General features: G+C 39.6%; 1 protein-coding gene and 1 non-coding gene across 2 annotated transcripts; one reads left to right on the forward strand and one right to left on the reverse strand.

Annotated features, from left to right (window-relative positions):
• Positions 1-225: 225 nt before the first annotated feature.
• LOC134617306 (uncharacterized) lies at positions 226-2,322 on the reverse strand. The gene is made up of 3 exons (XR_010573310.1): positions 2,175-2,322; positions 522-704; positions 226-430 (listed from the first exon to the last, which is right to left on the reverse strand). It is a non-coding gene; the product is annotated as an uncharacterized LOC134617306 (transcript).
• Positions 2,323-6,929: 4,607 nt separating this feature from the next.
• On the forward strand, positions 6,930-13,146 carry ppp1r7 (protein phosphatase 1, regulatory (inhibitor) subunit 7). The gene is made up of 10 exons (XM_063462506.1): positions 6,930-7,021; positions 7,712-7,807; positions 7,971-8,026; positions 8,241-8,306; positions 8,498-8,628; positions 8,731-8,893; positions 9,040-9,156; positions 9,241-9,345; positions 9,456-9,542; positions 10,235-13,146. The coding sequence occupies exons 1-10, from the start codon at positions 6,982-6,984 to the stop codon at positions 10,409-10,411; spliced, it is 1,038 nt and encodes a 345-aa protein (XP_063318576.1). The 5' UTR covers positions 6,930-6,981; the 3' UTR covers positions 10,412-13,146.
• The last annotated feature ends 1,271 nt before the right edge of the window (positions 13,147-14,417 follow it).

Here is a 14,417-nt window from a genome sequence, read left to right on the forward strand (position 1 = left end):
ATAAAAAAAAATGTTATTACAGTTATTGTTGGAGAATCTGACAAGTTTAAAAAGGGCAGTCGGAGCAGGAGTAAAAAAGCTTCTCTAAGTTCAACACTTTATTGATGAACTCAACTGATTTTGTTCCGCAGCACTTAAAGCAGGCAGGAAAACAGCCTGAAGTAAAACATACCTGACTGTTTCTCAGAAAGGTTCAAATGCTTCATCAGCTTGACGCATCCCTCCTGCAGATGGAGTCTCTCTGCTCTTGTTTGCAGCACTTCCTGGTCCCAAACCACTTTGATGGCCAGCGCCTTCTGTACGTGGGCTGTCCACATGTCATTCTGGTTGAGAGTCAGGTACAACTGGCCGTCAGCAAATACACGATCTGCCCAGCGCAGCTTAGACCCTTCCCACGTGCATTCTCGAGAACGCAGAATGGTGTGGTTACCTGTTGAGAGTTAATGGGTTGTGGCCCTGGTGACAACAATCTCACTTACACAAACATTCAGTTGTAAAACAAGGCAATTTGATTTTCTTACTTATTGAAGATGTCTGGTTGAAACTGATAAGAGATGTTAGGAGTGTGTCATCTAATACGGCTTTGATAACTGCATTGAATTCTGGGCTTTTGCCCATTAAAGGAATTCCATTGAGAAGGACTTGCTCTTCAACCTGCTGACTTCCTGCCCCCCTCCACTGCTGGATCTGAAGTACGACGGTATCTAATGTAATATGGGCAAAAACAAAAAACAAAAAACAGATATAAATTTTAAAAACACATGGAGAAAAAAAAGGAAATGCAATTGTAGCTTTATTTATTTCTTGTTGTCTTTTATGGAGACGGCGTGAGAGATAGAACCACACACAATAATTTTTCATATTGTCATGTGAGCATTATTAACAGCAAGCTTTAGTTTCCTATGGAAATGTTTCACATGGTGTCACAGGAGATGAAAATGTGTGAGCTGTGAGGAAAAAAGTTTTTTCATTGGTAATATGAAAATCTACTGTAGTATATTAATCTTTTTGTGTCATTGTAGAGTCATATAACATTGTATTGGGGGGTGTGGAGGGGCGGGCTTTAGCGCTCAAACAAAGATAGTGCTTATGTCCCCATTGACTAATATATTGCTTTAAGGTTTGGAGATGATCCAATGGGCAAACTGTAAATGGGCGCTAAAAAGGAAGATCAAAGTCAAATGCTTAGCCAGCCTAGGTACTCGTGTCCCACAAGTATATTGTTGTAAAGTGTGAAGACAATCCATAAAAAATTGTGGGTAATATGAAGTTTTTGCTGAACCTTGATCTTGACCCAATTTTCACCTAAATTAAATGATCTCAAGCTGTTTTTGGTATCTACCATCAAGTCTGAAAATGATATCCTAAAAAACTGCAGGGCGCTAGACTGCAAACAGAACCAATTACATAATCCCTCCCTTATAGGGAGAATAACCAAATCACACTGCACTGATGTATCTAACTTTCACTTCACAAAAGCAAAACTGAAAGCAAAAGCTAATAGCATTTCTAGTAAATATTTTGCATTTACCATACTGTTGCTTTCTGGAGCAGGATAGACATTTATGTTACCACAGGGTGTGAAACAACAGTAAAATGTGGTGATTTCTACATTCTGTCACACAGTGTTTATAGTTGGTTAAATAACCAACACTAAATCAAGTAGGTGTCAAGTGTAGCTCTTTGAAATGCTTTGCAGCGTCACTTCCCTCGGTATATTTTGATTGTTTTTCATCTCTCCCTCTCTCTACATATATATATCTACATATTTTAAAATTCACTGCATTTGTCAAATTGATGCAGTTTTAAAAGAATCGTGTACTGTGCAAGTTGCCTGTTTTGCATCTGTATAACTTTATACAATTCAACATAAGACGCCCACAGATAACTTTTATTTGGTTGTTTGTTTGTTCGCTCGTTTCAGTTTCTGTTTACATGGCCAGACATTGTTTTATATTTCTAAGAGTCCTGCGCATACAAATAAAACGACCTGCGAAAGAATTAAATCCAGTCAAATCCACCACCCAAAGATTAAAGAGAATAACAGAAAAGGGGTGGATTCATGCACTGTTTGAAGCTGCTGAAAGCCGCCCCTGCAATCCTATAAATTTTATTTATTTATTTAATGAATTACAGTGAAACCATATTAATTTTTTTAAAGACGTAATTCCTACCTGCATCGACAGGAAGACTCCGGCATACGTGAAATGATAGGATCAAAACAAAGCGCAATGAATACATTTCTACACGCGTACAGGACTGTACTGTAACTGGAGCTCGGTGTCAGATTCAATATTGTTCATCCGTCAAAGAAGCACAAACTCCTTCACAGCAACAGTGTGCTTTAAGCCATTTCCTCATTAAAATGGTGCTCGAAGGATGACCAGTCCATCAGGCTTTAACAGAAACTACTCCACAGACACAACGACAGCAATAGTCGGATAGACCCGATCCTTATCTCTAGGCTTTTACGTTTCGGTTCACCTGACTTCAGGCTTCCGCCTTGCTTTCTCTTTTGGCTGTCCAGTGAGGTGGAGTTGTTGGTGGTGTGGTGGTGCGGGGTGCGGGGGGGGCAGCCAAAGGTCATTTAAGGTAGCTTTCAAAACAGCGAAGTTAAGAAGTCAGAGCAAAGGACTCGACTGATAATTCTAAACGGCGCTGCGTAACCATGGAAACCGTAAATAATTAAAATCAGAGCCATCGCATCATCTTTTTTTCTTTTTTTCCATTTGTATGTAAATATTGTAACTCAACGCATTTATAGATTCATAATTGTCAAAAGTTGCCGGACTGTCTCCTAATTTAAATCCACCGGTAAGTACCGTCACCGCCTATCACGTGACGAATTCTGAACCCGGACACGACTCTGACTTATTAAAGGGCTCTAGTTCGACTACCACCTGTATGTTTCTATTACTTTATTCTACCCTGCTTGTGTTTCTGCGACAGGTATGCACTGACTTGCAGGTTCATTAGGTACACGTTTTCGACTCATCCAATCAGCCAATCGGACTGCAGTAACTCCGTGCATGTAGAGCTGATCAAGAAGATCTGCTTAAATTCAAACTGAACATCAGAATGATGAAGAAATCTGATTTAAGTGACTTTGAGCATGGTTGTTGGTGCCAGACCTGCTCTGACCAGCAGTTTTCTATGGAAAAATGTCCTGTTAATGCCGCAAGACCGCTTCGAACTGGTAGGAAGGCAACAATAACTGAAAAACTACTCATGACCAAGGTATGCAGAAGAGCATCTCTGAGCGCACAGCATGAACCCTAGAAGCAGATGGACTAGAACAGCAGAAGACTGCAGCAGGTGCCACTCCTGTCAGCTAAGAACAGGAAAAGGAAAATGTTTCCAGCACTTTGCTGAATCTATGCCAATAAGAATCGATGTAGTTCTGAAGGGGAAAGGGGCTCCAACACTGCACTAGATATGTGTACCTAATACAGTGGCCAGTGAGTGTAGTTTTGGGGGAGACGCACTAAATTTAAGGTGTTTATAGAGGGATAACCCTGAACCTGTTATCCCTGAGAGCAGATTTCACCCTTTGCTCAAATCCTGCAGTCAGTCCAGTTTAACACAGCTGCTGGCTGCTGTCAGAGATGTGTTGAAAGTGTAAACAATGAAACTCATTTTATATGCTTAAATTGACTTTACGTATAGCACTTTTCTACTCTGTGTGAGCACTCAGAGCATCTTCTTACTACGAGTGTTATTCAGCCATACACACAAATATTTGTATTCGTGCTTCTTTCTATGTCTAAGCACTTTGCCTAACATTCGCACACACATACTTCAATGGATGCATCTGGGGCAACTTGGGATTTAATATCTTGCCCAAGGATACTTGACATACATGCTGGAGGAGCCTGACCTTCCAATTAGCAATGTGATCGAAATAAAATGCATTGAAATGCATGCATGAATTGGTGCAAATGTTAAGAATAAATACATTTGTGGATTATGGAGTCAGTCCGCTTAACTTCAGGCTGGGTTGTGGTGTCTCTGAGTTATCGAGTTTTACCCTCAAGAGAGGAAATTCAAAACAAAGTCATAACAAATCAGCAGACTAAAGCCACCACAGGAGGAAAAAAATATGTCTGCGCTTACTACTAAAATACATTTACTCCTCTTTGTATCATGGAATAACGAGGGACCAGACAGATCCTCATCAGGCCATTAAATTGTTCTCTGCCAATTTAGCCTCTGGGGGAGAGTGCATAAGAATTGCTGTAGTACAAACAGTTAACACAATACTTTAGCAGATTACAGTATGCATAGTCGCTAATCTTAAATTTCATTTTTTTTTAAATCCTTTGTGTTGGTGTACCGAGGAAAAAATGACTTATGGACCCACCTGTATATGGTATATTCTGCGGTTTATATGTTTGCTGTGCCTTCAACTTTCAGACAAATGTTCTAATTTTGTCATTACTCTTCTGAAGAGTTAATATTTACATTTGTGTCTTGAGTTGACTGGTCAATGATTCTGGGAGGTGCAGCTTAGAAACATATTTAGCTGCTAGTTAAGCATGAAAGCAACCTTTATTCTCCTTTCCTGGCTGACACACCTCTGCTTACCCCCGATAACATGTCAAGTAAGAATTGTATGTTCCTTTTTTAAAAAATCATATCTAACACGTTACACAATCACACTCATGTCATCATAACAGAAACGCATTGATTAGACACCATGGGCTCAAATCGGCAGTGTCTGTTTGTTATGTTTTTAGAAATTTTAACTATCTGGATGCTGATGTTGTAATCAGGTCTTTTGTGGACGACAACAGTGCCTCAGTATTATGCAAGGGAATTCTTAAGATGGGCGGTACGCAGCACACATGGGAAGTGGTCGTATAAACAACCTGCTGTGGTACTGCAGGAAATGTAACAGAGACAGGGCTGTTTTATGTTACATCAGACAGAATTACTTCAAGCACCCTTTTCACCTTGTATATGTAAAGTGGTTATGCTGCTCACTTTAAATTGTCATCTCTCCCTCTTTTGAGTCATTAATGTGCTACATAAACATCAACATTTTTACAGTCTGAGCCAAATCATTGCTTAAAACGCAAATAAAATAACAGACCTTCCAATCACAAGATATTCAATTCAGTTCTATTCAGTTTTATTTATACAGCACCAAATCACAACAACAGTTGCATCAACGTGCCTTATATTGTAAGGTAAAGACTACAATAACACAGCAAAAACCCCAACAATTAAATCTGATGATGATCAATCAGATGACCCCCTATGAGCTAGCAGCTGGTGACAGTGGGAAGGAAACACTCCTTTTTAACAGGGAGAAACTACCAGCTGAACCAGGGGGGCAGCCATCTGCTGTGACTGGTTGGGGGTACACAGGGTAGACAGATAAAAGAGGCGAGTAAAGCAGAAATGCTCAATGCATCATGGGATATGCATTTGGACTTATTTTGCAGTATGCAACCTTGCAGTGGAGGGGATCCTGATAGTCATACACTTTGACCTCACTGGCGCACATGATGGCAAGGTGGGGTAATATCTCACAAAGGAGTCTTGGCACTTTAATGACCCTTGACGTGATTCAGACTCGTGGCTCATATGACTTTTAACTAATTACATGATGACAGGGTGTGTGAGTGACTCAGAACCACCTCCAACAGAACTATCCCATCTGGGACTCTCCTACTAGAAATGAAACATCTTCATAAATCAAAAAGAAATCCAGGTGCCTTCATTTCAAGCACTTAAGGCTACCATGAGCTGGATGACGAACCTACAAAGACATACAGTGCCCTAAAAAAGTATGTTTCTTTACGTTCTTTGTTTCCTTTTTTCACATATTTGTCACACTTAAAAAGTTAAGATCATAAAACAAATTTCAATATTAGATAGATATAACCAGAGTAAATACAAAATTACGTTTTTAAATGATCTCATTTATTAAGGGAAAAATGCTATCCAAACCTACCCGGCCCTGTGTGAGAAACTAACTGCACCCTTATTAAATCATGAATTAACTGTAACTGAATTAACACATTTTTTTTGAAAAGTGAGCTCAATTTCACTACATACTGAGGCCTGATTGATGCCAGACCTGCTGAATTGAGAATATACTTACACAGACCCTGTCAGACAAAGTGAAGTAGGATAAGATTTCAAAAAGTAACACACTGTGTCACACTCAAGGAAAACATCTTTAATACAGTTATTGGTTGCAATCTAAAGAAACAGCTGACAAACAAAGCTATTAACATCTATCAGTCTGAAAGGGGTTACAGTGCTCAAATTAACCAACATGTTAGGTATCGTGCTTCTGCAGAACAGTAGTAACAACTAGTAACCAGACCTCACAGTCACAGCTGTGCTGCTGCTGCAACCACCAGCTGTGGAGAAGCGAGGAAGCCACAGAGGAAGATGAGATTAACGTGGTAAGAAAATAGATGAAGGGACATAATTAGGAAGGTAGCGATTCAAGGATTCAGATGAAATGAATGGCTGCTTTGATCATGAGTCATTGCTAATAGCTTTTAAATGTGTAGCTTTTAATTGTCCCATGCTGCAGGGTAACTAAGAACTAACCCTACAATAACTGTACCAACCTGATGCCAGGCCCAATTTTTTTGTCCCAGTCCAGCTCTAACTGCATGTATAACATCTGCTGAACAGATCCTTTAAAAAAGAAAAAAAAAAAACTGCACTGTGCAGTCTAGCAGATTTATATTCAGGTGTACCGTGTGAAATCCAATAAGTTACAGAATAAGAGAGGAAATAAAAACAGCTTGCATTTTAAATTATATACTGAATAATGCAAGTTCAGCAACGGTACTTTCTTGTCAACTAGTGTTACATTTATGTCCTGAGTTATATAAACCTTACCGTATAATTTGTTGATGCTCGTTTCCAGCGGCCTTCAGCGCCCCCTTGTGGCTGATGTCAGCGTATGCCTCCACTGGATTGGCTGCGCGGTTGTCAGGAGTGTTTACAGGAAACATGGCTTCCCTGTCTGTTGGAGAGCTTCAAGAAATGGAAGGTGAGTAGCCAAATTTTCAAGGGTGCAGCCGTGTTGTAATCGTTATAGCTTGGTAGCCTGGCGGCCATTTGGATAAAAGAGTCTTTTTTCATCTGAGCACGCTCCTTGATGTTTTTCTCTTGTGACTAACCAAACCTTCATCCTCGCTTTGCTAGCTAACAGGCTAATAACAAGACGCTAGCTGACGATATTAATTTACGTCAGTTCATGCAATCTTTATAAAGGCCATCTACAGCGGCGTTTCAGGGTGTGTTGAGTGCCCCATAGTCATAGACGTTTATTTTTTTTCCCGACCATGTAACATGTTTCAGATTCAGCTCGTAAAAGCTGCTAGCTGTGATACAGTCAGCAACCTAGCTGGCTAACGTGCTTAGCAATGTGTCGCCTGTGTGTTCAGTAGGTAACGCGCGTTCAAACTGATTTTAAAAAATGAAAATAAAGCTGGGACACATCCCGCAACATTTAATACTAATAGGTAAAATCCGTTGTAGTGCTTTCCCATTTTTCCACAATTTGAGCGCGTTTTTAGAGCACAGAAATGTGCACTATCACGATCTTGTGATAGTGGAGACAGAGGGTGGCTGCTCCAGATAAACCTGGGCTTGGCATCATCCAAATGTGTGTGTAACCAGTCGGAAGCTGTGAATCTTTGTTGAGGTTTTGAGGCTCTCTTCTGTCTGCGTACTGTAGTGGACCGGAGGGGAGAGTCTGAGGAGTCTGGTGACGATGAAACCAGGAGGAAGAGCATCAATGGCGATGTGGACCCTAATCAGCCCACTGCTACAAGTAGGTCATCATCACCTCCTACCCAGCCACAGAGAATGTGCTTTCTTTTATAAATTAGGCGTGCTGCTTGTGTTATTTTCTCAGGAATACTTTATGTGACAATATGTTTGTGATTGCAGTGGATGCTTTAATTTGATTTCATTTATTCTTGCTCATATTAAAGGTAAAGAAGAGTCTCCTGTTGACATGGACACCATAACTTTGGACCCTGAGGAAGAGGTCAGTTTAAGTTTTGAAGAAATTGCCTTTCATCGCTGATGACTTGTTTTGTTTGGAGTTTAAGAAAGTGAAGATTATAGTGTTAGAGTTCATATTAACAGTGTTTTTTTGAATTTACAAACTTCTGTGTGTAAATCTGTATACAGGTGCTGTGCCATAATGGCTAGTAACCATAGACTGCGTGATCTCTTATGGTGTCTATATTTCTTTCTAGGATGTTGATCTTGTTCACTGTCGTATTGGAAAGATTGAAGGACTGGAGGTGCTACAGAAGGCTAAAGTAAGAATTATTTAGGTGATGCTGTTGGCAGCAGTGTCATTGGCGTCTGAGGCATTTTATTAGCATTTTGGTTTCATCTGCATTTTTTTTTTTTTAAATATTAATCTCTAAAATAAGGACCTGTCACGTGCGCTTTAATTCTGCTCTTGATGGTATCCTCTGTTATTTTTGCCTCTCCTCTCTTCACGCAGACGCTCTCCTTACGGCAGAACCTCATCAAAAAGATAGAAAACCTCGACAGTTTGAGTGCCCTGCGAGAACTCGATTTCTATGACAATCAGATCCGCAAACTGGAGAACCTGCACAACCTCACAGAGTTGGAGTAAGTGTGACAAAACTGTGATTCTTACGTAAGCCTGAACAAAGGTCTCACATATCAAGGTATATTTATTCTGAGAGGGACTGTTGTTTTGCCAACCCACAGGCAGCTTGATGTGTCATTTAACGTTTTGAGGAAGGTGGAGGGTTTGGAGCAGTTGACTCGGCTGAAGAAACTTTTTCTGCTTCACAACAAAATTAGCAGCATTGCGAATCTGGAGCACCTCACAGGTCTGGAGATGCTGGAGCTCGGCTCCAACCGCATTAGGGTGAGATACGAAGGGACCGTGCTGCACTGAGAAATTGTTTTGAACTCCTCATGTAAATAATGGGTTTTGTTTGCAAAATATAAATGAAGATATGTTGGAAAATGTAAGTTGTGATGTGTTTTGCCTTCATGTTGTTGTGTTCACAGGTCATTGAAAACCTGGATTCACTTACATCTTTGCAAAGTTTGTTTCTTGGCACTAATAAAATAACAAGGCTTCAGAATCTGGACGCTCTACACAACCTGACTGTTTTAAGCATCCAGGTATCCTCACGCATATTCATCACTTGATTACAGTTGCACATGATCCAGACAACAGATAATCATTGGGTTTGCATCTACTTGCAGAGCAACCGGATTACGAAAATTGAGGGGCTTCAGAACCTCGTCAATCTGAAGGAGCTCTATCTGAGCCACAATGGCGTTGAGGTCATTGAGGGGTTAGAAAACAATGTGAGTTATTAACTTTAAGTCCCACATTTCCAAAACACATAAAAGAAAATAGGGTTCCATACTGTTGAATTGTGCAAACATGTAACAGCGATGTTTGTTTTTCTGAACAGAAAAAACTCACCACCCTCGACATTGCAGCCAATCGAGTAAAGAAAATAGAAAACATCAGCCACCTGACGGAGCTGCAGGAGTTCTGGGTACAAATAGTTTGTTTGACATGTTGTTTAATGTACAGCCTCAGTACAGACAGCCCATTTTTCACTGCTGACAGTTTGACAGAAGAAGAAACGTTTCTTAGAACATTAACAAAATTTAACGTTGGCATGCATTAAAAGGCAACCATCATCAAATAATTAATTACACCTTTGCTTGTTAATAAAAATTATGACATTGTGGGTAGGGAACCGATAGAAGAGATCTTGCTGAGGTGGAGGTATGCACTGGAGAAAAGAGGAATGAGACACCTGGGAGATGGGTAGAAAAGTGAAGATGCAAGGAGTAGAGGCAGTGAAGGTGGATGGGTTTAATTCCCCTGGGTCAGTTATTCAAAACAACAGTGCGCAGAGAGGTGAAGAAGAGAGTGGAGGCAGGGTGGGTGGATGTAATGAAGGCGGACATACAGAGGGCTGGTTGGACAGAGAGCGAAAATGACAAAATAAATGACAGAAAATTCAAAGTAAGACATAATTAGTTGAAGTACCCGTGTATTTCTTGAGCAGCACATTTAAAATGAAACTTTCTTAAAAGTCAATTTTGTTGCTACGTTCAGTGTGTTGCTCTTTAAACAGTGGGTCAGTACAAAAAGTTTCAAAGTGTAGTTCTTATATTGTTATGAGTTAAACTGATGGTGCACCCTCACTGCTCTTGTTGTTTTGTAATATCTCCTCAGATGAACGATAATCAGATAGATAACTGGTCTGACCTTGATGAGTTGAAGAACGCCACTTCTCTGGAGACGGTCTACCTTGAAAGAAACCCTCTACAGAAGGATCCACAGTACCGGCGAAAGATCATGCTGGCGCTGCCCAGCGTACGCCAGATCGACGCCACCTTTATCCGCTTCTAAGCTGCAGCGTACGATTTGCCTGCCAGCTCCACAGTGTTGTCCCTCACCTCCCTGCCTGTCCTGCCTACACAAACAACAACCTTTCGAATCACATTGGCCTCACTCAATTATATAGCCGCGTCACACATTCCAACATATAGCACACCCACTGCTCACTCAACATACATGTATGCATGTATGCACTCATTCAAACCTTGATCTGTACTTTTGTGTGGAAGCTTTTATTTATTAAGGTGGACCTGTGAAAATGAAAAACTACCGTAAACTCATTTCCACATTTTTTTCCTCTGCACTTTTTTCCCCCCTTGTGTTGTTTTGCATTTGGGATGTGCCGTTTTCAGTCATGAAGTGCAGGAAATTATGAAATCAGTCTTATTTATCACACTATTCAAGTTTCACTGTTATTATAACAGAGGAATTCTTAACATTGGAGGCATTCTTGTATATTTAAGGGATTTTGTGAGTTTACTTCTTTTATTTGGGCGGAGAAAGGCTGGGTTTTTTGGGGGGGGGGAGGGGGGGTTGTTGAGACACATTAAGTAAAAGAACAATTCAGCGTTAAAGGGAAAGTCTATAACATAATAGAAGCTGCTTATGTTAAACCTTAGGATATAGCTCACCATTGCATTCGGCTTCAGCAAGCTTCAAAACTGTTCCAAACTCAGTACCGACTGTGACAGTTTGAGAAGCCTCTAAAACAAAGCTCACGGTGCCATAATGACATCATGCTGACTCAGAGCAGCGCAGTAAAGGTGCAGTTTCATCAGTCCTTTTTAAGGAAAGCGGATCCTTTACAGCTTGATTTACCATTTTAATAAACTGGTTCTGTTACTGACAGAAGGGGGATTTTTTTTTTTTTTTTTTTTTTTTTTTTTTTGATGTCCAGCAGCCTTGTCTGTTCCTTGTTCAGAGATTTTACAGCTTATAGATCCATTTGCTGATTAACAAGAGTGACCTCTGCAGTAAAATAAAACTCATGAGAATGTAAGAACAATTAATGTGTCCACAATGATGGTTTTGTAATCAGTGGTGCCGTCACTTTTTAGTTTGTTTTAATTTTTTTTAGCCTTTAATGCATCACTGATTACTATGACAGAGTATTAGGACCACATTGAGGAAAAACAAAAACATTGTTGCTCATTTTGAGAATAAAGATGAAATTTCGAGATTAAAGGCGAAATGTGGAGATTACCGTTGTTGTGTGGAGACCAACTGCCACGGTTGCGCTACCCTCTAAAAAAATGCCTCGTTTACATGAGTTAGTGAAACAAATTGTGATCAAACATACATCCTCTTTATTGGACGAGAGGGTAACCACTGGTAACCTCACATCTGTCCACTGCCAGTCATTTCATGTTGTACAAATCAGCTCTTCTGAGTTTGTGTGTTTCTGTATAAACTTTTCAACGTCCTTAAAAGAGAAATCATTTCCTTCCTTGTTACTCGATTTTACTAACTCAGGGGGTATAAAAACCATGATAGTTTGTCTGGAAACAACAACTGTAACCTCCACATTTTGACTTTTTTCTCAAAATGATTGATAATATGTTTTTTTCTTAATGTGACTGTAATACTTCATAGATTACAGCTTTTTGATTTCTTTGGCTAAAAAAATGCTCATAAAGTTTATTTGAACCGATAAAATCTAAATGTAGATTTTTCCTTCATTTACATTCTACTGGCTGGTTTGATCTCATGATAACTAATGTAAGATAGACTATTAATGCTGCTGGTACAGACAGTCTTTATAAACTACTAAACTACATTCAGCAGGTGTGTGAAGACACTGCATTGATTCATTTGGCATTTAGGATGGCTTCAACAAAAAAAAAAATTTCTGTGTATTTATTGACGACATTTAATACAGGATTTTCTCAGATCAAACAATACAATGACTGCCTGGAACCAAAGTTAATAGATTACTCTTTGGGTCTCCTGTATATAGTGCTCCTGTATATGCTTGAGTGCACTTGGTTTTATCCCTGGTACAATTAAAATGCGATGCATCTTTTATATGAAATATGAACTCCCCACCTCAGGGCTTTTAAGTTCACACATGAATACAGTAGAGAAGCATCAAATTTATGTGCATTAAATGAGAAGTGCTAAACTAAGTGCTCCCTTTGCACTCGTAATTATAACCTGATTTTATTTGGATTCATTGGAAACCTTTGAATCGTTAAAAGTACCAAGAGCTGGCATTTAAATCTCACACTGTAGCCTAAAACCCACGCTGAAATGTTGGTTTCTATCGTAGAACAGCTGTTTATTATGCTTATGATCACAGCCTTTTTAAATCCAGTTGCTTGTGATCGTGAGCATAAATTAACAGTAGAACAATTATCAGACTATCAGCACTGACGTTCTTGCTTAATTGAAATGAATGTAATGTTATTTTTATATTCAGCTTGACTGAAACTGGCCAGTGGGATTGAAAGTATCACGTTGTGTATTTGTAAATAGAGTTTGGACATGCCATGATGTAGAAAGTCAGTGCCACCATCACCTTCCCTTTGTAAAGTGACATTCTTTTTCCTCTTGTTTTGTTTTCACCCGGCAGCACAACAGATTTGTGCGAGATACTTAAGATGACATGACTCTGACTGGTCACTGAGGGAGCAGCTGTTCAGATTGCTGTTTGCTCCTTGTTGTTAGGACTGAGTCTTCAGGTTTTGGGCTTGGTTGATGCCGTTTTCAAACTGAATGTATGATGCAAATAACAATAAAATGACACTACTTAAGAAGCGGGTTTGTTTTAATTTCAAAGATAAAGAGTCTCATAAAGCACAGTGTGAAACTCGATTCACCGTCAAATGATTATGTAGCTGGGTATTAAAGGATCCTTTATTATGACAGCTGCTTAATAAATTAGATTTGTAACATTAACAGCCAAAACAATAACAACACACTCTATGAAACCCTGCAGCTCATCATCTGTCTGAAATAAGCTGTTTTAGCTGCATGGCTATTTAAGCCAAACTTTGGGTCTCCTGTGTATTAGAACTCGTCCTATTGGCTGCCCCCAGCAAACAGATGATTTAAATCACAGGTGGGTGGGGCTTGCTATGCTCACATTTTAGGGGACATCAATCATGAGTCATCATACAGACTCAAGAGCAGGAAAATATATAAAGGGTGTGATGTGGAGCATAATGTCTGGCCTCAAAGGGACTGCTTTTGCATATGAAACGTAGGCCATGTTTATTAGCAGTATTTGTCTTTTTGTATGCATTATGTATGTATCTGACAATAAGGAAAAGCATAATGAGTTTCTTTTAAGTTAAAGTTACTGGACTTTGACTTTAAACAAAACTTAATTCCTTGAAAATTTAGATACACTCACCTGCCACTTCATTAGTTACACCTTAAGATACACCTTGTTAGTTCCCTGTTTTCTTTCAGAACTGCCTTAGTTATTTGTGATTCAGATTCAACATGATGCTCAAAACATCCTTTAGAGATTTTGGTTCATATTGACATGACAGCATCACACAGTTGCTGCAGATTTGTCACCTGCACATCCATGATGTAAATCTCTACTTCCACCACATTTCAAAGGTGCTCTATTGGATTGAGATTTGGTGACTGTGTACGCAGTTTGACAGAGTGAACTTATTGTCATATTCAAGAAAACAATTTGAGGTGATCTGAGCTCTAGTCTTCTATTGTTCAATTTGCCTGTAGGAACTCTTATCTGACAGTAGTGGCACCCGGTGTGGTCTTCTGCTGCTGTGGCTCATCTGCTTTAAGGTTTGACATATTGTTTATTTAGAGATGCTGAAAGAAGTCTGGTTTGTCACCTCTGACCTGTGGTATCAACATGGCATTTTCACTCAGAGAACTGCTGCTCAATGGATATTTTCTGTTTTTTCCAAACCATACTCTGTAAACCCTAGAGATGGTTATGTAGGAAAATCCTAGCAGATCAACACCTTCTTAAATATTCAGACCGGCCCGTCTAGCACCAACGACTATCCCATTTCTTCCCCATTCTGATGGTTGGTTT

Source organism: Pelmatolapia mariae, linkage group LG18, assembly GCF_036321145.2.
Source record: "Pelmatolapia mariae isolate MD_Pm_ZW linkage group LG18, Pm_UMD_F_2, whole genome shotgun sequence".
NCBI classification, from domain to species: domain Eukaryota; kingdom Metazoa; phylum Chordata; class Actinopteri; order Cichliformes; family Cichlidae; genus Pelmatolapia; species Pelmatolapia mariae.